We start from the raw sequence: 25,107 nt of genomic DNA, 5'->3' as shown, positions 1-25,107 counted from the left end.
ATAGTTCAAATAGAACCCTAAACTCAATTTTGATCAAAGTTTTATAAGCTAAAATTACAAATAATTCACCAAACTAACAATTTAAAACAAAAATAAAATCATTTTGCTTAACAACTATGTTGCTATATTCAATTTTTTCTTCATCATCTATTTGAATCATTTTACAAAACAATCCAAAAAACAAAATTTACCAAAACACAGTAAAAAAAGGTATAAACCTGTGGCTCAAATACTATATGATAATCAAAACAAAAGTGCATACAAACGAATTATCAGAGGCTAAAATATCAAAACTGAACGATGACAAGGTAAGTTAATACAACGTGGTAAATGAAACAGAGGTACATAGACAAGCGAAGCGAGGGTTTACGGCTAAGGTAGGAGATTACCTCCCGTTAGTAATCCATAGAATAGAATAAAAAAGTTTTGCTGAGCCATCAAAGCTACAAAAATTTCGTCATTAAACAAAACACTATTGTCCTACATTTCAACATTGTCCCAGTCAATTGACTTGTCATCGAAACCAAATTCTGAGTTTTGAAGCCTGTTCCGAGCTAACCTGCTCATCACAGCAAGACCTGGGGAAAAAGGAAAATTATCATGAACAAGCAGTTAGAAAAAAAAAAATTAAACTAAGTGATGAAACCAGAACTACAATTCTTTTGAGCATTGCAACAAATATTCATTGAGGTTTTGTTACTAGGTCTACCAAAGACTCTAAATGCCTGAAATTTTCCATGCAGCCAAAATGTTCCATGCAAGTTTAACTCTCGAGATTATAGAATTTCATTGCCAAATAAAGACTGGATAATTCAACAATATGAAGAAAAAATAGCTTTAGAACAGTTTGAGGTATAATGATTGAAGGTAACAGGAGCGTCAAATTGCAAGCAGGAGGTATTAACTTTCCCCAAATTGTATGATAGTATAATTGCGGACCCTGTTTGTTCAGCTATTATGTAACCATCCAACTATGGCAACTGTATACTCTAAGAAGTTGCCTTCACTCTTTTTTATGTTCCAAATGATTAGATAACTAAACTATACCTCAAAACAAAGTTCTTTGTAAGAAGTTTTATGCTTAAGAATCTTTGAGACTATTTATATTGAATTTCCCTTCCATTAAAAGAAGAATCAAAATTTAAAGCAAACATGCAAGTGAGGTCAAATGAATGCAACATGCAAATAACTGTATCCAATTCTGCATAAAAGAGACATAAAATACCTTCAACAACTCGGTAAAGAGCAGACCACCATCCATCTCTAGAAACCTGATAGTGATCCAGTGACTCTTCAATAGCTTTGTCATGTTTCCCTCCCAAAACTCCCTTCAGAGTGATCACTGCATCCTTTGTTTTTTTAAGGATGTTGTCCTCATCTTCAATTTCCAATCTTTGAAGATCGTTCTGTGATGAACTGAGACTCATAGAAAGGGCAAATTGTGCAGCAGCAGTCCACCGAGAAGAAGCCAACCATTTCCTCTGTCCATCTGACCGTACGCTTTCTTCTCTTCCCAGCCGATTTACATCTTCCCTTTCACGTACTAGGCTACGTAGATATTGAGCATTAGCAGCTCCTGTACTTTGAACCATTTTTGAGAAAGAACTATCCTCCCTCGACAGCAGTTCCTCAGGGGTGTCATATTCTAAAACCTGAAAAACAATTCAAGATATCATCCACATAGAATTACATCTAAACTTCTAAATCAAATTGAAAACTAATCCAAGTTAACCTTGTTCATAATATAAAGTAGAAAACACAAATAACACCAGGAATCCTTTCTCTCTTCGAGAACATAAGTGGATATTACACGGTCGAATCTTTATAGAGGTGAGATTTTAAAAGCGTTAAAATTGAAGCATACCCGGCCAGCATCAAGCAGAATGATTCGGTCACAATCAATAATGGTATTTAGTCTGTGAGCAATAATGAGCATTGTACACGATTTAAATTCTTCTCGAATAGTTTTTTGAATAAGAGCATCAGTTCTGACATCAACAGCTGCAGTTGCTTCATCAAGAACCAATATCTTCGACCTTCTCAACAATGCTCGAGCAAGACTTAATAGTTGTCTCTGTCCTACACTGAAATTCTCACCAGCCTCGGATACCTTGATATATCATAAGGCAGTAATTTAGTCTCCACATGGTATTTTCTCAAGTGACATTAACGAAAATATGATAGTAATAATAAATAGATAAATGAATAAAAGTGCTCCTAATAAAGCATGGGCTTCAATCTTGTGGTCACACCATTGAGATTCTTTTTTCAAAAGTATCATAACAGTAAACTTCATCTGGTCCAAAGAAGTTTAATTTATATGTGTGAAATTCAAAATCTAATATATGAGATAACTCACTATTTCACTTTGAAAAGTCTGTAATTGCTCAGTCAACACCTAACAAACTTGATGAATCTTACATGCTAATTTTATCATACAAATAAAATGTATTTTGATGGGGGAACATAATATTGGACAAGCAATAGAAGAGAGAATGATAGGTTCTCAAAATAAACTCACACTATTCTAATTTTCTACCACCCAAGTTATACAACCTATCATGTTTCCTCTGGGGCTCTGACCAATGTCCAGAAGTTCATCAAGCAGTAACCAGTTGTAGAAAATATTATATATTGAACATTTACTCAATACCCTTCCAATAGGGAAGCTAAGCTGTATAATTGGAGAGTTACATTAATTAGATTATTTAGTTTTAGACTAATTGATTTACCCTCCAATATCTGTAATTACTCTAGAATATTTGGTATTCAATACCAGATTTGTTTATATTGTAAAGTGCCTATTTAAAGACCTTATTCTTTATCAATAGAGGCTAATTTTCCACACCAATCTTGAAGGACAACAAATATGGCAAAGTGCTTGCAAAAGTAATTGCAAAAAAAAAAAAATCAAAAGGAGAAGCATTAAAGGAGCATAACATCCAGTATAAAAGCAAAGTTGAGCACATACCTCAGCATCCAGCCCAAAAGAATTCCTCCGAATTGCATCCTTTAAATGTGCCCTCTCTAGAGCTTCCCAAAGGTCAGCATCATTATGTTCATTAAAGGGATCAAGGTTGAATCTCACAGTTCCTAGAAGCAAATAATAACAAATTAAGTTAATCAATATTAGAAGATCGAAAATACAAATTTTATTATCCTGGAAATGGAACAATCTCGTAAGAGATTACTACTGAGATAACAACATTGACAGAAATTAGACACCCAGAGAAGGTTTCCCACACTTTTAGTTGGGTCCCACATTTTTTTATAAGATACAAAACTAGTTTTATTAATTATTGTTTAAATATGAACAAAAACAGCAGATGCCAAAATGAGGGAGTTTTTCTCACTTAAAACATAATGACCAAAAATTGTATGATCACATTAAGTCATACCAGATCTCATATAAACCAAATACTTGATGTTTATAACTTTATATCTTTTTCCAGCAATATATATATATATATACATACATCTGCAAACAGATGCTACTGTGTAAACTGGAAGGGGGTAGAAGGATTTCTACACTGTGGACAGCAGCCAACCTCGCTATTTTCTGGGCAGTTTGGTAGAATCATTGAAGAAATAAAGAATGCAGTAAAAGGTCTGAGGGAGAAGGCCAAATTCTGGGTTGCAACTGGGGTCAATAAGGCTAAAGGATTTGAGGAACTATCCTTCCTAGATCTTAGCAAAGATTGGGTAAGTTTTCTGCACTAAGCAGTTATGTAGTATTGTTTTGTGTTGCTCTACATTATTATTATTAGCTTACTTGTTTTTTTGTACAGTACTTTGTTGGTGTTTGTCACCACGGTTTTGCTCTGCCATAAGTGAGGGCTCTCAATATATTTGGGAGGAGGTCACTCATGGACATGTGACTTTTGTCCCTTTTTCAAAAAAAAAAATACTTTTCTTTTTCTTTTTTATCTTTTTTACCTGAGAAAAGAACTGGTGACTGTGGTATGATTCCAAGAACTTTCCGTAGATCTGTGAGTCCAAACTTTCCAATGTCCCAGTCATCAATCAAAATTCTTCCTCTTTCTAGTTCTACAATCCGGAATAAAGCATTAAGCATGCTAGACTTCCCTGCTCCAGTTCTTCCAACAATTCCTACTTTCTCACTTGGCGATATTGTGAATGACAACCCATGTAAAACTGGAGGAAGTTCAGGCCTGTAACGTAGAACAACATCCTCAAATCTAATAGACCCAGATGAAGGCCACCCAGGAGGGGGGCGGTTACTCTCTATAATTAATGGAGCCTCAGATGGCAGATCTATATATGTCCCAACCCGTTCTACGGCATTTAAGCTATTCTCTGCCAGACTTGCAAGTCTCAGTACTCCAGTCAATAAACTAGTAATGTTTAGAGCATAGCTAAGAAGAAGACCCATAGTGGAAGCAAATTCTTGCTGGTTTTCTGCCCTCCCGTTCTGCATGACAGCAAAAGTTGCAGTAAACCATATCATGAGGCCTCCCAATGTTTCCAAACGGATAGCAAGCCACCGGTTACCACTCATATTGACCAAAGTGAACCTAATATTGTTGTCAACAGACCTTCCATTAATGTCTGACATCCGATCATAAGCTTTGTAAGCACGAATAGTTGATAGGCCATTCAATGCTTCTCCAAATTGTGCATAAACAGGGGATCTACTTATGGAGTCTAGCCGTTTAACTTCCCGAGCCATGCTCTATACAAATAGCAAAATACCACTAATGTAAGAAGATGTGTAACTTCATAAACGTACTATGATGCTATCAAATACAAACTGTGATCACATATGCAAGTGGTTAGAAAAGCTACATCTGCCTACTGCGTTATAGTGAGTCCCTGTGTTAGGGTTCTCGGTAACAATTACAGGAGAAAGAATTCAGCAACTAGGTAGATAATTATTCAAAATTAATGATAGATAAAAATACTGATGTTTCATTTTACCTGATAATAGAGATATGCTGCATAAAACAAAACCAAGAGTGGCATTATGGCCCACAAGGACATAGTGCTGACAAATCCTATCAAAATGAATGTAGAAAGCAATTGTGAAACTTGATTCAGAAACATATTCACAAAAGGAGCAACATTCCGATCAATGTCACCGAGATCCTTTGCAAACCTATTGATAATCCGTCCAAGGGGATTGGTGTGGAAGAAAACCATTGGAGCTCTTAATATAGAATCAAGCATGGCCTCATGCAGCCTTCTGGCAGCATAAAGACTTGAAATAATTAACCAATAGGAATTTCCCAGCATCACAATAACCTGAAACCATAAAATGGTTGATAAGCAAATAAAGACTAAAATTATCATTCAAACAATAGAATTTTAACACAAAACAATCAAATCTCCAATTAGTGGGCGAGCAAACAAGGTATCCAAGTATTAAATACAATTAAAAGCAATCCAACATTTGCCACATAAACGTCAATAGAAGGTAACTAAATGGCAGCAGGCCAACAACAGTTACTTTTAATTTTATTTAATTTTTTAAGAACCAGTATTAGTTTTAGTTTTTTTTTTTTTAACACACAAACACAAACCCCTATATTATATGCAAACATATGCATGCTGAGACTTTCCAAAAAAAAAGTTTGTAAAATACTAGTAAAATTAAATTCAATGTCTTCTTTATGTTGTTATACTATTAAAAGGCCATACACCATATGAACCTCAATGAGCTTCTAGAAAAACCATGAGACATCTTTTGCCTCCAAAGTATCATTCTTCAGCCAAAGGTGAACATACAGTGTTGTTCATAATGAGAAGCCCAAGGAGTAGCAACTGACCAGCACGTGAAAATTTATGACCAAATTGGATAGTACAATTGCATGGGTTTGTACTTGGGCTTGGTATAATATAATAAAAGTTACCTCAAACTTAAGCTGTTAAAAAACAATCATTCTGTTGTTCTCTTACCTGACCAAATGATAGAAGTGCATATATCAGATTGTAGAAGCCAGGATCATAATTATCAGAAATCCCTTGATCGGTCCAATGACTTAACCAGGTGCTACTTGAAATTCGTAGAACCTCAGTCAGGATGTAGCAAGTAAAGAGAATAACAACCACCCATAAACCTCCTAAAGCAGTCTTATACCTGTACCCAAGAAGTGGAAGCAGGCAGTAAGATGATATGATAAAACGTTGTAATCAGAACTCTAGTAGGAATATGAGTAAACATTATCCAAAACACTAGAAACAGATTTGGAGAAATTGAGTCCTTAAGCAGTATGCAATGTCCCTTGAACTACAAAGCAGGGGTCAGATAAGTTGACAGAACTGATCTGCTTTTTAATATTCAAAAACATAAATGACAAAACTGCAACTAGGTACATCCAAGGCCAATAATTTATGTTGATTTTCATAGAACTTGATGCATAGAAAGAAAAGACAGAAATTATGACCTTGATAGGACTTTCATACTGACCACACCCGTTTCTCGTTCTTCCTGTTTAATAAGAATAGATTTTCCTTGTTTTGTTTTACCCACATCACTTGCATTTTTCACATCATTGGGCACCCCATTGGCAACAGGTTTTGAAGAGGCATTATTATCATTGATTTCATGTTCTTCATTTTCTTCAACATATTCTTCCATCTTCCCTGCATTTTCCATTAACTTCTGGAACAGCATGCCATTATTAGATAGTTCATCAAATGTTCCCTCCTCTTTCACTGTCCCTTCATGGACCAGTATTATTCTATCAACCTGTGAAAGAAAATGTAGCTGGTTTGTCACAAGTATTCTTGTTTTCCCTCTTAATTCTCCCCGAATGCATTTGTCGAAAACCTGAAGCCAATGAGTTTGCAGAAGTTAGTTCAGCATATAGTAAACATTAAAAGAAGAAGACAGTTTCAACTTTGACTCTGAACATTTATAAACTTTTCTAGGCAAGAGGAAACTCACAGTTTTCTTACAGACAACATAATCAGAAGAAAAAAAGATAGAACATTTTTATTCACTCTATAATGGAAAAGCCTCCACCAGCAAATTATAAAACATAAACAAAAGACTTAACCATTAAAATAGCTCCCTTGAGTTTTTATTGATTATTCAACAATCACTTGCATGCTTTACATCTCTAGATACTATCCTAAAAGACTATTGAGTTATCCATCTGAATATTTGAATTACAAAACATGATGATTATAACAACGATGATGACATCAATAATAATAATAATAATAATGACAATATGCAGCAAAGCCATAAAGTAAAAACATAATTTGCAGACTTTCTATTGTCCATGGTACAAAAGCCATTTATATCCTAACTACTTTTTGTATTATCACGTATTTTTAACAGCTGGGAGTATATTAATTTGATAGATAACAAATTATGATTGAGGATACAAATAAAAGATCAAAGAGATACTTAAGGTTGAATGTTCAACCTGTCGAGCCACATGAGCATCCAGAGCACTTAGTGGGTCGTCAAATACGAATACATCAGAATCGGAATATACAGCCCTAGCCATGGACACCCTTTGCTTTTGACCACCGCTAATGTTAACACCCCTTTCACCAATCTCAGTCAAATCACCACCCTGTATAGGCAGCATGTGAGGATAATATATTTTCTTGGTATAGCTTAAGAAAGTCATAACTTTGAGATCACTTACAGGAAGTAAGTCAAGGTCATGCCGCAGTGCCGTCACATCTATTGCTTTTTCATATTTTGCAGAATTAAAGGCCGATCCAAATAAGATGTTATCACGTACCTACAAATATGTAATTTATGAGCACAGTGTCATAACATATATTCAGTTCATTATAATACCATATGTCTTTTAAGAATTACAATAAATTCTCTTGACCTTTTATTGTTTAGGATTCTAAGAATTTTATGTTACAACAAAAAACAATTCACTAGTCTCAGCAAGTTCCATAGATAGAGATTGTTAGATTACTCCATAATCCATTACATTCCAATAATCAGATATAAATCTAAGAATTTTTTTTACAAATACTTACAGTTGCATTAAAAATCCATGAAACTTGTGGAACATATGCGACTGTTCCTCTCATAACAACATTTGAATCTCCCACTGAAGGAAGCTCCCCAAGCATGGCTGATACAAGTGATGTCTTTCCTTCTCCAGTGCTGCCAACAATTGCAACTAAGCTTCCAACAGAAACATCCAAATTGATATCTGACAATGTGGGTTTCTCTGCCTGTACAAGAAATATAATTTTTAAGGCTGCTAGTATGTAGAATTATTGCCAGGAGCAAAGGAAGTAACAATACTGCTATTATCTTTCTGGATAAGAAACAAGATACTTGCTAATAAAATAATCAAAAGGAGAAATAGCAGATACTTGGATTAGTACTGCCCTATAGTATAATCAAAAGGCGAAATAATAAATATTGGGATTAGTACTGCCCTTCAGAATGCAAAACAAGCAACAAAGACAAAACATTCTTCCAACTCGCCCTTATCAAGTCTAGACTCTAGAGGGACACAATCATAAGCAAACAATATCTTTAGAGCAAGGCATTATATTAAAATAACATTAACAATCTGATAGTCCACCGTTCTGTCAAATTGTTGAACTATAATAAATATCTAAGCATGTTGAGCTCCATTATGATGGTAATGAAGACAATAAGCATTGTATAATAACAAGAGAGACTACTATTTAGAACAGAAATACTATGAACTAAAGAAAACACAAGAAACACCCTGCACTAAATACAACCTCAAAACCCAAATGACTCAAAAGAATATTTACTACACTATCACATTTTGAAGACACACAGTAACCCTTCTTTGCCAATGATAACTCAAAATGCTCCTTGCACTCTTCAAAAATCCTATTATTTATATCCAACCATACAGCCCACAAAATTTTATCATTTAAATAATTCAAAAGATCTTGTCCAAAGCATTCTACAAAAGACAGAACTTTCATGCAAATATATTCTATAGAAGTAGGCATAAAGGTAGCAAGAACATACGACTCTCAACATAAAGAAATAAAATAAATCACAATAATGTTAGACCTTAGAATCCCAAGAAAAATATCCGTTTTTTATTGACACCGCTGGTAGCCCAGGATCAAGAGGTGGATTTGGAAGAAGAATCCTCTCTTCAGCCAAGAGTAGCTCCTCAAGACGCTTTAAGGATACATTTGCATTAACTGCCTGTCATAATATAGCAACATTAGTGGCAAAAAAGTGATACAGTGAATTATAGCTGTTTATATTATTAATTAATAAGTGCATTTCTAATAAGAATAGTTGCATGATAAAAAAAAAAAACAGTACTCATGAAAAAGGAGATGAAAGTCACACTACTTAAAATATATTCTTTCTTTATCATACAGACATCATGTGGGTGGATTTCTTATTCTTCCAATTCCCCAATAATTTCTTGAAAAATATTCTATTCCTTAACGTGTAGATGTAAAGTACATATTTACATATATATGTGCATTATGCTACCTCACATTCATTGAAATTCCTAGTGAAGGAATTTAAAAATCTTTTAGTTTTCTTCGATTTTTATACTTGTCCTTCCATTGAATTGTTTTATTTGATTTCAAGAAATTAGAGTGGATTTCATATAATGCCCCCATAGTTCTGTGTAAAAAGCATAGAGAACAACTTTTCCTCTAACCTTGTATCATTTTGATTAAATTGTCAAAAACACAGGAATTATAATTTTTTCAAGTACTTGCAAAGGGCGACATTATAATAACTAGAAATAAGCATGAAGCCACATTGCAAAAATTAAAAATTATATCCTCTACATGTTCTATTGTCATGTATTATTAGCAAATAAGATTAAAAATGCAAAGAACAGAGATTAAGAAGTCAGAACCTGAGTTATAATATTAGGAAGCATGAAAAGAGGAAAGCGAAGCACGGCAAACAAAGAAAGTGATGTAAATGCCCTTGCAGGTGTTAGATTTCCCCCGAGCAATGTGAACATTCCAAATGATATAACAGTCACAAAAACTGGAATGCTGTTTAGTATGAATCCATTACACTGCAAACAAAAGAAGTCAAACAAAATGTTGAGAATCATCATTTTAACCAATATGTATAAAAAAAACATATTCATAACTAAAGAAATCAAACAATAAACAGATAGCAAATGATAATACTTTACAGCACCAATGTTTAAGGACATAATGAAATGCAATGTTCTATCACAGTTTGCCGTCTTATAATTATACAGCTTCTCGGACATCAACATATGCCACACCATTTTTCTTCCTTTCAAATATACATATACATGTATACAGTATAATAACACGAAATTTTATGTCATTACTTCTAACATTTTTTCGTCCAGAAAGAATTTGGAAATATCTAAAGTCATACCGCTCCAAGTAGTGATGCTTTTCGGAACCAGGATAATTCATCAGTACGGACATTTTCTACCTTGGACTGGAAACTACTCTCCCATGCATAACACCTGATCCAAATTCAAAATACTCCCAATAAACACCAGATCTTTCAAAGAGAGAAACAAGCAATAATGTGAAAAAACAATAAAATCATACTTCACAGTGTCCATTGCTGCTAAAATTTCATTCATGAGGCCAATTCTCTTGTCCGTACGTTGCAACCCCTCCTTAGACAATTTCTGCATCCTGCTTATGACATATGTCTGTTCCAACAAAATTACTAGACACGTTAAGAGTAAATAATTTGATAGCGAATACAAAGCCCATGCTAACTGCATATAAGCAATGGATAATAATTGAATGGAGAAACGCAAAATGTGGAGATTATTTACACTGCTTTCCAGACCAAGACAAGAAAAACTTAAAAGTATCCTAATCCTAACTGCATATACACAATGGATAATACTTGAATAAAGAAGCATACGATAAATCTCATTAATTTATATGATTAACACCAACTCTGTAGAGATGATGAATTACTATAAATAGGATTTCCAGATCCTGATTCCTCAATAAAAATCTAACCAGAAGAGCTTTGCATGAGCTGTACATATAAAACAATGCATCATTCAAATTCTAAATAAAAATATTATGAAAGTACTATTGTGTTAGAAGGAACTTTTTCAAATATTCACAGCAAATATTTATCCCTAGAGAAATTCGTAGTCACAGTAAGAAATGGTGACAAAATTTAAGAGATACACAAAACTAAAGCAAAGCAACTAAAATAAATAAGGGAGAAGGTAAATATGGAAAAATTAAAAAGCATAATTTCTAACCTGTAAAGGAAACATGAGAACCAGCATCAGTGCACCAATCAGTGAAGCAACACCCAACTGTTGATATAGAAGAACCATGGAAATAGTGATACGAAAAGGAGCCGACCACAAAGTGTGAAGTGACTGACATATTTGCTGTAAATGCCCAACAGAAAGTCATTAGCTAAGGACCCAGGGTAGCTTCACAACACTCAAAAGAGATGACACCCAATAGTCCAACATCCTTTCATCTATTCTAGAAGATAAATAACTAATACAATTGATATTTCGAATTTACTTTCCACTAAATGCGGTTTAGTCCTGTATTCTGCATTAGTTTATACTTTTTGAATTAGTTTCTTCGTTATCTAGAGGATATCATAGTCTTCTATTTTGGTATTGCACTTATATAATAACTTTTCTTTCTGTTTCTCACCAAATGAGAAAATTATCTAAAGGTATAATAATAATAACAATAAAAAAAACAGTAGAAAGTGCCCACCTGAAGTGCTTCAGCATCAGTTGTCATTAAGTTGGTTATTTTCCCTGTTGCAAACTTTTTACGAGCTTCATGGGTCAGCCTCAAGGATTTACGAAATACAGCAGCAACCTGCAAATGCAAAGTATAAAATGCATTCATGAGTGCCTAAAATGATTCTTATAATGATATAGGTCAATAAAATCCATACAAGTCCATTTTTAATATTTATTCACAAATTGTAAGTTCCCAATTATAAATTTCCAAGAACTAAGAATATAGAGATAGTGGGAAAATTAAATTTACACACACACAAAGGACTATCTGCAGACTGTAGCACACACCAAGTCCATGATAAATTGTGCCAGCTAAACAAAGGGCAAGACAAAATTTCCATTTTTTTTTAAACAAAACCTCAACGTGTATTCATATAAGAATTAGTACAAGTAAGCAATAGGAGCAAACAACAATGCAAAAACTACTACAAAAAATACTGCTACTCTTTCTACCTCCACCCTTGCTAAGATACCACACAACAGAACCAAAGGACCTTAATAACCGATGCACTATATCTATTGGAGATTTTTCTTCTTCTTCCAAATATCTTATTCATAATTATTTATTGGCAAATAGGAAATCATCTGTATTAGTTGACTGTAAAATTAGTTTCCGCATTTAGAAACAGATTTGATTTTGTAATTATGTTAGAATATTGTGTAATGCCTCTATATTTGTAACCTATTCATCTGAATAAACAAACTATTTATACCAATCTTCTGCTTCTATATGGTAACAGAGCTTTAGGTTCTTTTCTCTCCTCAACAATTTTTTTTTCTGTTCAGCTCTGGTTGTCTTCTCCGACACCGACAGCTTCTGTCCCTTTCCAGCCAATCATCCAGAAACCCATCGCCAGTCCCAAATTTTCTTTCAGTACCAGTCGTACCATTTTCATTCCCTTCAATTCTCTGGTTCACCATCTCTCCCAATGTTTTTTTTTCTCTGCTTCAAGATCTCAACCAAATTTCTCAGTCCCATCTCACTATTATTTTCAGTCACATGTTCCAGCAAGCACGCCCAGTCCCATTTTTTTTTTCCACATCGCACAGCCCAGTCCTTCTCCAAATTGTTTAAATCGCAAGTCTAGGAGCCCATCTTCAATCGCAGCAAGTCCTGATTGGTTGTTGTTCAGACCGGCGGTGTCTTTCTCACAGCTCTCAGGTGATCCTCTCTTTTCTTCAACGATGTCGCCCATCGAAGATATTTCTTCTCAGACCAGTGGGCCTACTAGCCCTCAAGCCCAAACACAATCCCGTGGATCCGTGGGCTCTCTTTTCTTTGACGATGTCACCCAGCAAAGATATTTCTTCTCAGACCAGTGGGCCTACTAGCCCTCAAGCCCAAACACAATCCAATGGATCCGTGGGCTCTCTTCATATCATAGCCCACAAACTTAAGGGTAAAAATTATTTTCAATGGGTTTCGAGTTCTGGATCTCATAGTGTCTTGCTCTGTTGCCCATTCTGGTAATTTTTTCTCTGCTCTTACTGACTCTCAAATACCATGGATAATTGATTTTGGCGCCTCTGATCATATGACCAATTTATATTCTTTGTTTGAATCTTATACTCCATGTTTTAATTCTTCTACTGTCAGAATAGCAGATGGCACGCTCTCTCCTATTGCAGGAATTGGTACCATTAAATTTTCGGGTGATTTAATCCTCAAATCAATCCTTCATGTTCCTTATTTAACATGCAATTTAATTTTTGTCAGTAAGTTGACTACTGACAATGGTTTCCTTGCTAAATCTCTTTCCAATTCTTGTCAAATTCAGGAACTAGCCTCGGAAAGGACGATTGGCAGTGCTAGGATTCATGGTGGACTTTATTTCTTTGAAAATCATCAACCAATAATACAAACTTGTTCATCTAGTTTGGCTTCTACTTCTATCTCTACAATAAACTTTGTTTTTGTTTCAAATTCTAGCAAAATTATGTTATGGCATTATCGACTCGGTCATCCAAGTTTTTCATATTTAAAACATTTGTTTCCATCATTATTTTCCAATAATAATTATAGCTCTTTGCAATGTGATATTTGTCAATTGGCGAAGCACATACATGCTGTTTTTCCTCGAAAAAATTACACTCCAACCAGCTCTTTCTCTTTAATTCATAGTAGTCTGTGGGGACCTTCAAAAGTCACTACTTCCCATGGTCATCGATGGTTTATCACATTTATTGATGACCACACACGTCTTACTTGGGTGTATCTCCTCAAACACAAGTCTAATACATTTCATGCGTTTCAAAATTTCCAAAACATGATTCAAACACAATTTCAGACTTCTATTCGTATATTATGAACGGATAATGGCACAAAATATTTCAATTCTATTTTAGGACCCTACCTACCTGAAAAATGTATTATTCATCAAAGTTCATGTGCGATACCCCTCAACAGAATGGCATTGTTGAACGTAAGAATCGTCATCTCTTAGAAGTTGTCCGAGCTCTACTTTTTACTATGCACGTTCCTAAGTACTTTTGGGGAGATGTCATCCTTACCGCTACCTATCTCATCAATCGTCTCCCTAGTCGTCCAATTGGTTTTTAGACACCATATTCTCTCCAGTTGCTAAACTCAACACTATCAGAGTTTTACTCTCGCTAGCAGCCAATCTGGATTGGGAGTTACATTGAATGTAAAAAATGCATTCATAAATGGAGAGTTAGAAGAAGAATTTTATATGATTCAACCGCCGAGATTTGAAGATAATTCTAGTTCCAAAATTGTTTGCAAGCTCAACAAGTCACTCTATGGCTTGAAACAATCCCTCAAGCATGGTTCAATCGATTTCTAAAAGTAATCAGAGGTCTTGGAAACTCAGAGGGCCAAACAAGCCACACTTTGTTCATTAAACAATCAGGAAAAGGATAAATAACTATCTTGATTGTGTATGTTGATGATATAATCGTCACCGGTAATAATAACAAAGATGATTCTGATCAAAGAATTGTTGACAAAAGAATTTGAAGTCAAGGAACTGGGAATACTAAGAGTAAAAGGGGTATTTCTGTATCACAAAGGAAGTACACTCTTGATAAATATTTATGTATTACGAAATGAAACTGGAATGATGGGTAGTAAACCTTGCAAAACTCCAATTGAACTTGGAGACAAAGCACGAATGTTCAAGGGAGATCCCGTTGACAAGGGGAGATACCAAAAGTTAGTTAGAAAGCTCATTTATCTCTCACACACCAGACTCGAGATTGCGTTTGCATTGAGTCTAGTAAGTCAATATATGCATGACCCTCGCCAAGGTCACCTCAATGTTGTGTATCGAGTGTTGAGGTATTTAAAGCAAACACCAAGCAAAGGGTGATTCTTCAAGAAAGTTCCTAAACGAACAGTTGAAATATTCACAGTTGCAAATAGGGCTGGATCGATTGATGATAGAAAGCCTACATCTGGCTATTGTACTTTATTGTGGGATAACTTGGTAACATGGTGAAGTAAGAAGCAAATTGTCATTGCAAGAAGCTTTGCAGAAGCAGAATATAGTCATGGCCCATGGAGTGTGCGAAGCAATTTGGCTAAAGAGACTACTGGAGGAGTTAAAGGATGAATATGAAGCTCCTATTCAACTTTATTGTGACAACCAGTCTATTATTAGTATTGCTCATAACCCAATACATCATGACAGAACAAAGCACGTGGAAGTGGATCGTCACTTTATTAAGGAGAAAATTGATGGAAGTGTCCTCAAAATTAGATAAGTGCACACAAACCAACAACTAGCAAATATTCTTACCAATGGATTATCCGAAAGAGTATTTGATTTCCTTACAAACAAGCTTGGACTCATCAACATCTATAGTCAAGCTTGAGGGGGAGTATTGACAAATAGGAAATCATCTATATTAGTTGTTTGTATATTTAGTTTCCATATTTAGAAATAGATTTGATTTTGTAATTATGTTAGAATATTGTGTAAAGCCTATATATTTGTAACTTATTCATCTGAATAAACACACGGTTTATACCAATCTTCTACACTTCTATATTATTAATACAAGTTGGTGACAATTGATCTACCAAAATCACCAATACAGATACTAATAAAATTTTAACACAACATCACATCAACACGAAGTTCAAAATAATCGACAAAAGTACGGATATGCTGTGATGAAAGAAGAAATTTACCAAGGTTGATCTTAACCGAAAACCAACTCGCATGACATTCTGGAAATACTGAGCTTCGCACAACACCCCTACAGCCTGAAAAAAATAGTATACATCAAGAACCCAAATTGCTGTAGAAAGAGTATATGCCAGTAGAACAACAAATATTAAAAGGAAGACTGCATAATTTCCTTTTATTTGTTTTTTTCTAACTGAGGAAAAAATTCTATCAAAAAGGAAACTCCATGTTACATGAACATGGCTGAAAACCAAACATCATCAGTAAACATAAATTGCTCAAAAAAAAAAATACAACGAACATGTACGAAAAAGACAGCAAGGACCAGACAATGTGATTTAGGCTTCTATAATTAGTTCTACAGTTTTTATAGTTGGACTGATGAATAAATACCAATCCAGCAGAGCAAACATTGAGGCAAATACTCTGTTTCTTTTTCTCCCTAGCCTAGTAATAATTTCTGGAATAAAAATAACTTAGAAAAAAAAAATCGACATGTTAAATAGTAGTAATTTTGGAGGAACATATAAAAGAATATATTTATCTTTTTTGCATTTAAAAGAAGTTAAATGCAGCTGTTTTGCGGGGTTTGTGGCTACAAAGAAATGAGAGGATTTTTAATGACAAAGCTACTGATGTCGATAGCCTCTGGGAGAAAATCAGGTTTTGGGTAGCTCTCTGGCTTCATAATGTAAAGGGCTTCAAAGAAATTCCTTTTTCTGATTTAATTAGAGATTGGAGCTTCTGTATGTAATGTTTTTCTGTACTTTGTGAGCGCTTAATTGTTACTACGGTGTTCCTCTGCCACAAGTGAGGATCATTAACAAAATTGGGAGGAGGTCACTAATGGAAATGTGACCTTTGTCTCTTTCCAAAAAAAAAAAAAAAGATAAAATATACATCCTGTAGATCTGTAGTGTTCAAATTAATATCTAGTTTCATTAACAAAAATTGCAAGAAATAAAATAGTGAAAGTTGTTATGATATTCTCAACTATTTCAACTACAAAAACTTCCAGTCTACTCTATTATTTATTATTTAGTGTCATGGCCAAGCAAAAGCAGAAATCAGAAGATAATGCAGAAAAATTTCCTTGACAGATCACAGGCACTATTTCTTTAACCTCCATTATTAATACACAAGCCAGTGAAACTATGGCAAAATATTATAAAGCTGAAGCCCTCTTGCAGGAAACTCATATATTGGCACAAGTAAACAATCCAAAAGCATAATAAAATATTTGTGCTATACCACTCCAACAAATATCGAGAAGGCATACACATATCCAATCCAAGCAGGGTCCCCTTGTTGCATTGACTGCAAAAAAAAAAAATAGTAATTAAAGAAAAGTATAAGGAACATGTAATCTCTAAGTAGTTAGTTACAGAATCTAATATTAATACTTTTACTTCCCAAATAAAGGTTTCAAATCCCATTAAAAGATTTCACCCTGAAGTTGTCAAAAATCATCTTCTTCCTTTCTAACCAGATCACTCATACAGTAGTATATACAAAACCTCTTCCCCTCAGAAAAATAAATAATCACAACAACAATGCAGCAATGATTTATTTACGAAATTTTGGACTTATAAATCAGAATTAAAAACTTATGATTACCCTATTCTCCCCACCATGAACAAGCAGATGTCACAATAACAAGAAGCATCTCAGAACTAAAAATAAAATGTAAAACCCGAAGCATTTAAGACACATCTCGTGCAAAGTACTGATTTAAAGAAAGGAGAACCAACCTGTAGAAGTTGATTCAAGATGAGAGGCCCCACAAATTGAGAAAGATCATTGCCAATCTACAAGTTATAAAGTGAACAAAAAAATAGAATATTACAAAACATGATGCTTAAACTTTAGCAACACAGACACCATTACAAAGTGCTGAATCTTCTAGACACAAAAAAAAATGAAACAAAACAAATGGTCTCATCTTACCCTTTTTATTTATTAAAAGAAAAACACCCTCTCAATAATGAATGAGCTTAATACACTCCACAAAATTCACATCGCATTCCTACCTTTGAGAGGCTCACACACAAGTGACCATAGATTTAAAACTTCATATCACAAGACAAGTAAATGTGTTTTGAAATATGAGCCTAATTGTAAGTGCATAAATCATACTTTGAAGGCTACATAATCAAAATTTAATATTATTATTTGCCTTTTATCATTCTTTTTTTTTTTTGACAAAGGTCACATGGCCTTTTATTATACTATAAGTATGACAAAAATATGAATTTTCACTAATTCCACTACAATTTACCAATTCAACTTTTGTCATCATTTTTTAATTATACTATTTAACTCCTTCACTTTACATTTTTTTAGAGAGTATTTATTTGGCCCTCAAACTGTAGAATTAGAATCTCATTTTGGCCTCCAGACCTTCAAATGTATGGTTTTACTACCCTAGGCCTAATTTTTTTTGTCAACAATAAAATAAGGGGCCAAAACATAATTAGAATGGTAAGATGAGACACTTGAAAGTTAAAAGGGCCAAAGTTAGAATGGTAGTGCATAAAAAAAATAGGGGCAATGGAGACCCGAGTATATCCACAACAGCAAAAAAGCCACAGCCAACAGCAGATCATAAAAAGTTCTGTAATGCTCTTTTTTAATGCAAAACGAATGTCTATAGTGTACACTTTTAAAGTCTAGGTATGCAGTATGCACCTTACAAATGAATTATTTGCTAATCCATGAACAATTTTAAAAAGCTTAATGGAAGTTTGCCTGAGAACTAATGAGACAAGACAAGGGGAAAAAAAACTAAATAAATAAATTCAATACCTTCCAAAAGCCTCCCCACCAAAACCTATATAAAAAGTTGCAAGAGACAGAAAAAGTAAAAGGGAATTAGATGCATGTACAAAAAGTAACATAAGAAACACAAGTTAACATAGCAACTGATGCAATTCCATTCCAGCCATGTACTTAATAATATTGTCTGTTCCTTATAAAATCTATAATACAAATACATATTAATATGTATGCTTGCCTTCCTCCAAGGCTACTGTTTAATGCTATTAACAGCCATGGCTTTGGCTTCTGAGATTCTTTAACCCAACATTCTTGGAACCTGCAAAAGGTATAAAAATAATGATGTAACCTTGATAAGTTAAATTCTATTGACAAGAAACTATAAGGTACGAATGATTGCATACTTAGCATTCAGTGTTTCTGTTCTATCCCAAGTATCTAACTTCCACACATCCTTCTCTGTTATTGGTCTTTGATATGCACGCTGCATAAGGGGATTCATCCAACCAAAGAATGTTCCTGGTAAAAGAAAACACAGTCGAGATATGAATTAATAGATACAACATGAAAGAGGAATGATCAGCAGATGCAACAACTGTCGGACAGATGAAGATAGAATAAGCTCTGCCTCACTGTATATTTTACTCCATAGAGAAGCAGAGATTAGTTCAAAATAAGTCATTTTATTGAAATGACATTTAATCACTCTTATTATTATTTAACATCAAACCTACATCTCAATGGTTTAAAACAAATTTGAAAGTACATATTTGAAAAATGGTTTATAATAAAATTTTACTATGAAAAGAAAATAAAAGTAGTCATATTTACACAACCTCAATGATAATACATAGTACATACCCTATAGAAAAAAGAATAAAAAAAATAGCAGTGTCAAGGTGAGACTACATTGGTACACATTTTCAGTGGGTTAGTATAGCCCAAATACAAGTGCACCATTTTGGCAGCCGAACATAATTGTCCAGCCATCCAGTGGTGCCCAAACAGACAATACCCTTGCTCAGCCCAAAAAATAAGAAGCCATGTGTATAATACTGTGTGTATGAAAAGAACTAAGTTTATAACAATTCAAAGATGAATTTTTTTTTCATTACTGAACTTAAAATGACATACTTGAAATTATATTGGCGTGCCTCTCAGGACATATCTGCTCCCCTGCAGGAAGCTCTTCATATGCAGCATCATCAATTGATTCAGTTCGCAATGGGGTGTAACCAGGATAGGGATCCAAACGCGGAACATACACAAGCAGAAGGACTCCAAACAAGATCTACATGAACACAAGAGTGACAATATAAGAACTCCTTATATTTGAGCGCTTGTTTTTGTAGATAAGCATGCAAATTTCCAGATATAGTATTTACAATGAAGTTCTCATTAGAAGAAGTGTATCTAGTAATTAATGCCTAATTAACTTTACTTGATAACGAACAGGACAAGGGTAAAAATATTCAAACAACCTAAATTCTTTGTAAATGTCTTATCAAAAGAGAAAACATAGCAAAAGTGGATGAACTATGAGAATGCAGTAATGAAATTGGTGCGGAAATAAACCTTGAAAACCAAATAGGAAAGTTACAGAATTAACAAACCTGGCAGCCAACTTCACTGATGTACAAATACAGCACGGAGCTGTAAAGATGAATCACAAGTATTAGTAACTTCTCTTCGATTCAAAAATGTCCAACATAAATGTACAACCAAATGATTTCAGAATTATAAAATAATTTTAAATACGAGATCCAAAGATTTCCCAAAGCAGTGGATACATCATGGACAACTTCAACTTAGGCATCATAATTTTCGTCAAAGACTTACAACACTAATCCTAAGATTGACAATCTGTGGTAAATGATACTTCTTGTTTAAATCAATAAATGTTTAAGTTAGATGAGACAAATCAAAAGAAGCAGGAATCTGCCAGGAGTGCAGATTGATTTAATGACCAGTTCTTTTCTTTTTTTTTTCCAAACCTGAATGCATCAGGTGTTGTAAACATTGACAGATTTATACACCAAAAGTTTTACAATTATATACAACATTAACAAAAAAATTAAAAAAATTTAAACAAAACTGCCTTGGACTAACCAACACAACTTACCTACAACATTAAAAAATCAACACAACTTACCTACTGTAAAAGTCCTTCAAAGGAAGAATGAGATTGAGCATTACAATATCCCCTACTAAAGCATACATGACTCCAAATCTCACAAACCACCGGAATTCATAGATGTAGACTTTGGTCTCCAGACCAATCATAACCAGCATAGAACACCAAGCAAGTGCCTCGATTATGACAGAAACTATCTGTTGAAAGAGGACACAAGGTGAAGTCAAAATTTAAGGGAATTGATTACGAGAGCTAAGTTAAACATGCTTGCATGGGCTAATATTGCTCTCATTTAAATGTACTTTCTGGGAGATCACATATGATGTCCTAAACTTTGTATTTCATTAACTATTAATACAAAGTTGTTTCTTTTTAAAAAAAAAAAAAAAAAAGTACGCTTGCATGGGCTAAACATGCCTTGTGCTAAATCTTGAACAATAAGTCGCCCTTTTCAAAACAAAAAAAAAATACATATATACATAAGAAACAAATAAACTAACACCTGAATCGCATGCTGCCCAATAATCAAATTGCTAAGAATGATAATATCGTGGCCATAGAAATAGCCTAGTGGTAATACATTAGTCCTCACAAGAGGAGGTCCCAAGTTCAAATCCACCCTCCCCAAGTCAAAAAGAGAAAAAAAAGAATGATGATATCCAGTTCACTCACACAAAAAGCAGAATTGAGACTAGATACCAACTCAAAGACAGCTTTTGTTACAAAGACAAAATACTTATAAAAACATAAGACAAGGCATCATCAAGAGAGGACCATGCAATAAAGTTTATACAGCATGCTTTCAGCTCAAAAGAATACAAGGAAGAAGAACACTTTTGAACTATCCCTAAGTAAGAAGCCCACAAGAACCAAACATAAAGTTGATCCTAATTTTAAGTTTTCCACGAAGTCATTTCTACTCATTATGGTAAAACTCCTTCCAGATCTCAACTTAAATCTCACATTTGACCAGTACAACTCACATGCAAAACGAATTAGATACAGAATTCTTATCTCATATACAGGACAAACAATCAAAAGTTTTAAGACAATAATGCCTCTTAGGTTTACATGTCACTACAATTTTACAAGTCTAAGAGAACAACAAACAACAACAATCAAAGAATTGAACAAAAATCAGTGCTGCAGTACATATTTGCAGAGAAGTTCAAACATTACATGACAAAGAAATAAATAAAAAGAAAAAAGACTCAATGAATCGCCTAAAAGAACATTATGCTCAACACAACCCTACAACAAAACATGAGCTATGTGAAGTGTGAACTATGTCTAAAACAACATCCAAAAGATTACACTTTTTCCTCTCTTTTTTCGGGGGAAACCTGTTAAAGCTATGAAGCATCAATAAAATTCTAAAGCTGAAAGGTGAAAGTCCGAAAAGTTCATATGCAGAAAAAATATAGGGCATATCACAAAAACATACCTCAAAAGGTGCAAGACCAGGCAGCCCATCCAAATTCAGCACTGAAAATCCCATTATCAATCTGAACAGAGGCTCAGCAGCAGAATAAGCAGCCAAACATGCCAACGCATAATTATAAAGATTGGACCTCAAACAGAACCGTTGAACTGTAACATCTTTCTTAATCCTCCATATTCGATAGAAGCACAGGCCTAGAAGAACCAGATGAGAAACAGCCACCACTAAGGAGTCAACCCCACATGGTGTGTAAGCACCAAAGGCATTCTCCACTGCTTTAGTCCAAAATCCATTTTCCACAGGGCGACAATACCACACCAACGGCCCAAAAGCCATTTCTGTTTACTAGACTTCCCTAAGGAAAAAAATACGACCTTCACTTGAAGCTCAAATCACCATATCCATACTGAACACTTCTTTATACTACTGTACGAAGGAAATTTTGACTTCTCTTACAGCTCCCGGATAATTCTAGGACTCCCACCTACTCCTGCAACAGAATCAACATTCAAGAAACAACAGCTCCATTATATCACCCAAAAGAAATTAAAAAATGAAGGAAAAAAATTATTTGTTCTATTGAAGTCAACTGTGAACAATACAAAAAATATATATAAATGAATAATGGACTTATTGCCCAAGAAAAAACATTCAATTCAACGCATTAGCATCCTCAGTTGAAAGCATCAACTAAACAAAAACAAATTCAAACACAACTCAATTAAAAATATCCATAAACAAAGCTTCTCTTTACTGTAATAAATTTTCAGAGCCGAAGCCTCCCATACTTTCAACAATCTACAGAAAATGGGACACCCCCCCTTCCAAAAAAAAAAAGGAAGAAAGAAAGGTCCACGGCGACGATGTTGAATAATGAAAAAACAAAGAGACCCCCAAAAAAAATCCGGAAAAAAGTTTCTCGGGAAAATGTCCAAAAGTTTCCAGGTCCCTTTCCCTCTGGATGGTTAGGAAAAGTTAAAAAACAAGTTTGAGTGGAATAGAATCGATTCTTACTGAGTGCAGTGTTAGATTCAAATTCGAGTGGAGCGAGCACAGAGAGAGAGAGGTCGTCGACTCATTTGGCCAAATTCACAGCTCCCATACTGCGTCACCGCTTACGATGAGCAAAATAAGCTCTCTTTTTATTTTATTTGTTTTTTTGTGTAATAAATTTGTGATGGGTCCATGACTCCATGGAATTGAAATTGGAGGATCATTCTTTTTCCTAGGATTATCTCCACTGTATTATTATTATTATTATTATTAGAAAATATCTCAACTTAGCTTAGGGTATTATAATTATTAAAAAAATATATCTCAACTTATTATTATTATTATTATTATTAGAAAATATCTCAACTTAGCTTAGGGTATTATAATTATTAAAAAAATATACATATTTTAAAATATTTTTTAAGAGATTGTAAGTAGAGATTTATTTTTATTATACTCATACAAGATACTCTTTATATGGATATATGAAGGCGTCTTTGTTAACCCTCGATTTGGCCAACAATACAGAGTCAAATATACGACAGGAAATGAGACGATAATTAAGAGTTTAATCTAATAGTAAAGAAGAAGACACCAATGATTTATAGTGGTTCGGCCCCAAATAATGGTAATGACCTACGTCCACTTAGTGCTATTATTAATATTGAGTCTCAAAGTCGTGATCAAAGAACTAGGGTTCTTGAGTTTCAACAACTTTGGGAGAATTACAATAAAACGATGGATAATCGCACTATAGCTCTCTCTCTCTCAATATTCAGGGAAAAGATTCAAAGAAAAAGTTCCTTCCTTGAGTTATTTCATGCATATATTATAGGCTCAATGAGGGTTACATGCCTTAACTTTCCTTAATAACTGCATATCAAGGTAATAAAGAGGAAATAATCAACGTAATTATTATAGGATTACAATCTTAGAAGGAAATAAACCAAATTATACGACCAGTCTGGTCGTATCTAATGTAGTGGACAAAATCTGTATACTTGATAAATAATAGTCCAACAAGCAGTCAGTCAGCCCAATAAGCTATCTAACTAGCCAATAAGGCCCAAGCCCATGTAAAATAGGCTCGCATATACAAAATACCCGAAACCATACCCGGACTCGAATTCGGATACACTCAGTCAGTCAGGGACCTTGAAACAGTCAAGGCTCCCATCACGTTCGCCAAGAATCTCGGAACGAAACCACTTGGAGCGAGTCAAACGAATCAGAAGGACGGAACGAGAAGGAGGACAATAAATAAGACCATCAGAGGTTGAGAAAAGGCATGAAATAATCACTGAACTTTCTTTACTCTCTAATTGAAACGAAGGCTACTCTATTTCTGAGCAATCCAGTCAAGCAAGACTAATTAGTCAGTCTGATTGGACCTGACCTAGTCGCTTGACTCCTCCGTCATCGCCACCGTCACTCTGACCATTTTACAACTCCTTCATCCATCATCATTTCGACTATTTATATCTTTATTTTATTACTTTCTATTAGCTCTCGTTACAATCCGACTGACTTGAGCGTCGGAGTCCCTTTGGCTGACACCCCACCGGTGCTCCCAATTGAACTCTCGTCTCTCTTCTCTTTGTTCTTGACAGGTTGCTGGTGCCCATCTAATCAATTGTAGGAAATCACCTCTACATCTAATAGTTAAGCCTGACGAAGCGAAGTGTAGCTGGCCGATAATCGAACAGTACTGCCTCATTTCAATTCTGCCACGTGTGAAAAATACCTGCCACGTCATAAGTAACTATTTTTTTGTAAACATTTGCCCCCCAAGTTTACTTTACTACGACCAGCATAAAGTAAACTTAGGCGTCTGACCTTTCGTATGCCCCATGAAACCTATCAGAGTCGTCATGTCGTCATGCCTCTTCGAAAAAAGCAACC

The 25,107-nt window shown here is 34.5% G+C and overlaps 1 protein-coding gene across 3 annotated transcripts; it reads right to left on the bottom strand.

Annotated features, from left to right (window-relative positions):
* Positions 1–206: 206 nt before the first annotated feature.
* Positions 207–23,380, bottom strand: LOC133801759 (ABC transporter C family member 2-like). 3 transcript variants are annotated; one of them, XM_062240011.1, is made up of 28 exons: positions 23,227–23,380; positions 22,216–22,702; positions 20,790–20,968; positions 20,251–20,290; positions 19,772–19,928; positions 19,042–19,156; positions 18,876–18,956; positions 18,668–18,692; positions 17,614–17,670; positions 17,114–17,179; positions 15,865–15,939; positions 11,677–11,784; positions 11,196–11,330; positions 10,513–10,619; positions 10,331–10,424; positions 9,825–9,992; positions 9,005–9,145; positions 7,975–8,175; positions 7,623–7,721; positions 7,395–7,547; positions 6,405–6,790; positions 5,917–6,097; positions 4,939–5,262; positions 3,937–4,693; positions 2,972–3,093; positions 1,865–2,110; positions 1,226–1,652; positions 207–578 (listed from the first exon to the last, which is right to left on the bottom strand). In XM_062240011.1, exons 2-28 carry the CDS (start codon positions 22,546–22,548, stop codon positions 481–483), a joined length of 4,875 nt encoding a protein of 1,624 aa, XP_062095995.1. In that variant the 5' UTR covers positions 22,549–22,702; positions 23,227–23,380; the 3' UTR covers positions 207–480. The 3 variants fall into 3 exon arrangements, with proteins under 3 accessions (XP_062095995.1, XP_062095996.1, XP_062095997.1); XM_062240012.1 differs by lacking the exon at positions 23,227–23,380 and adding an exon at positions 22,967–23,164; XM_062240013.1 differs by lacking the exon at positions 23,227–23,380 and adding an exon at positions 23,001–23,164.
* Between the last annotated feature and the right edge of the window lie 1,727 nt (positions 23,381–25,107).

This window comes from Humulus lupulus, chromosome 9 (assembly GCF_963169125.1).
Source record: "Humulus lupulus chromosome 9, drHumLupu1.1, whole genome shotgun sequence".
In the NCBI taxonomy this organism is placed as follows: domain Eukaryota; kingdom Viridiplantae; phylum Streptophyta; class Magnoliopsida; order Rosales; family Cannabaceae; genus Humulus; species Humulus lupulus.
Note: the sequence above shows the minus strand (reverse complement) of the source record. Positions and strands in the feature narration are given on the sequence as shown.

Bases quoted from the DNA above. Each gene is read 5' to 3' on its own strand.
- LOC133801759 (XM_062240011.1), bottom strand. From the start codon at position 22,548: ATGGCTTTTGGGCCGTTGGTGTGGTATTGTCGCCCTGTGGAAAATGGA. The intron at 7,722-7,974 runs GTAAGTATTTGT...ACATATTTGTAG, and splicing joins CATGGATTTTTAATGCAACT to GTACGTGATAACATCTTATT. The intron at 2,111-2,971 runs GTATGTGCTCAA...TGATATATCAAG, and splicing joins CTTTTGGGCTGGATGCTGAG to GTATCCGAGGCTGGTGAGAA.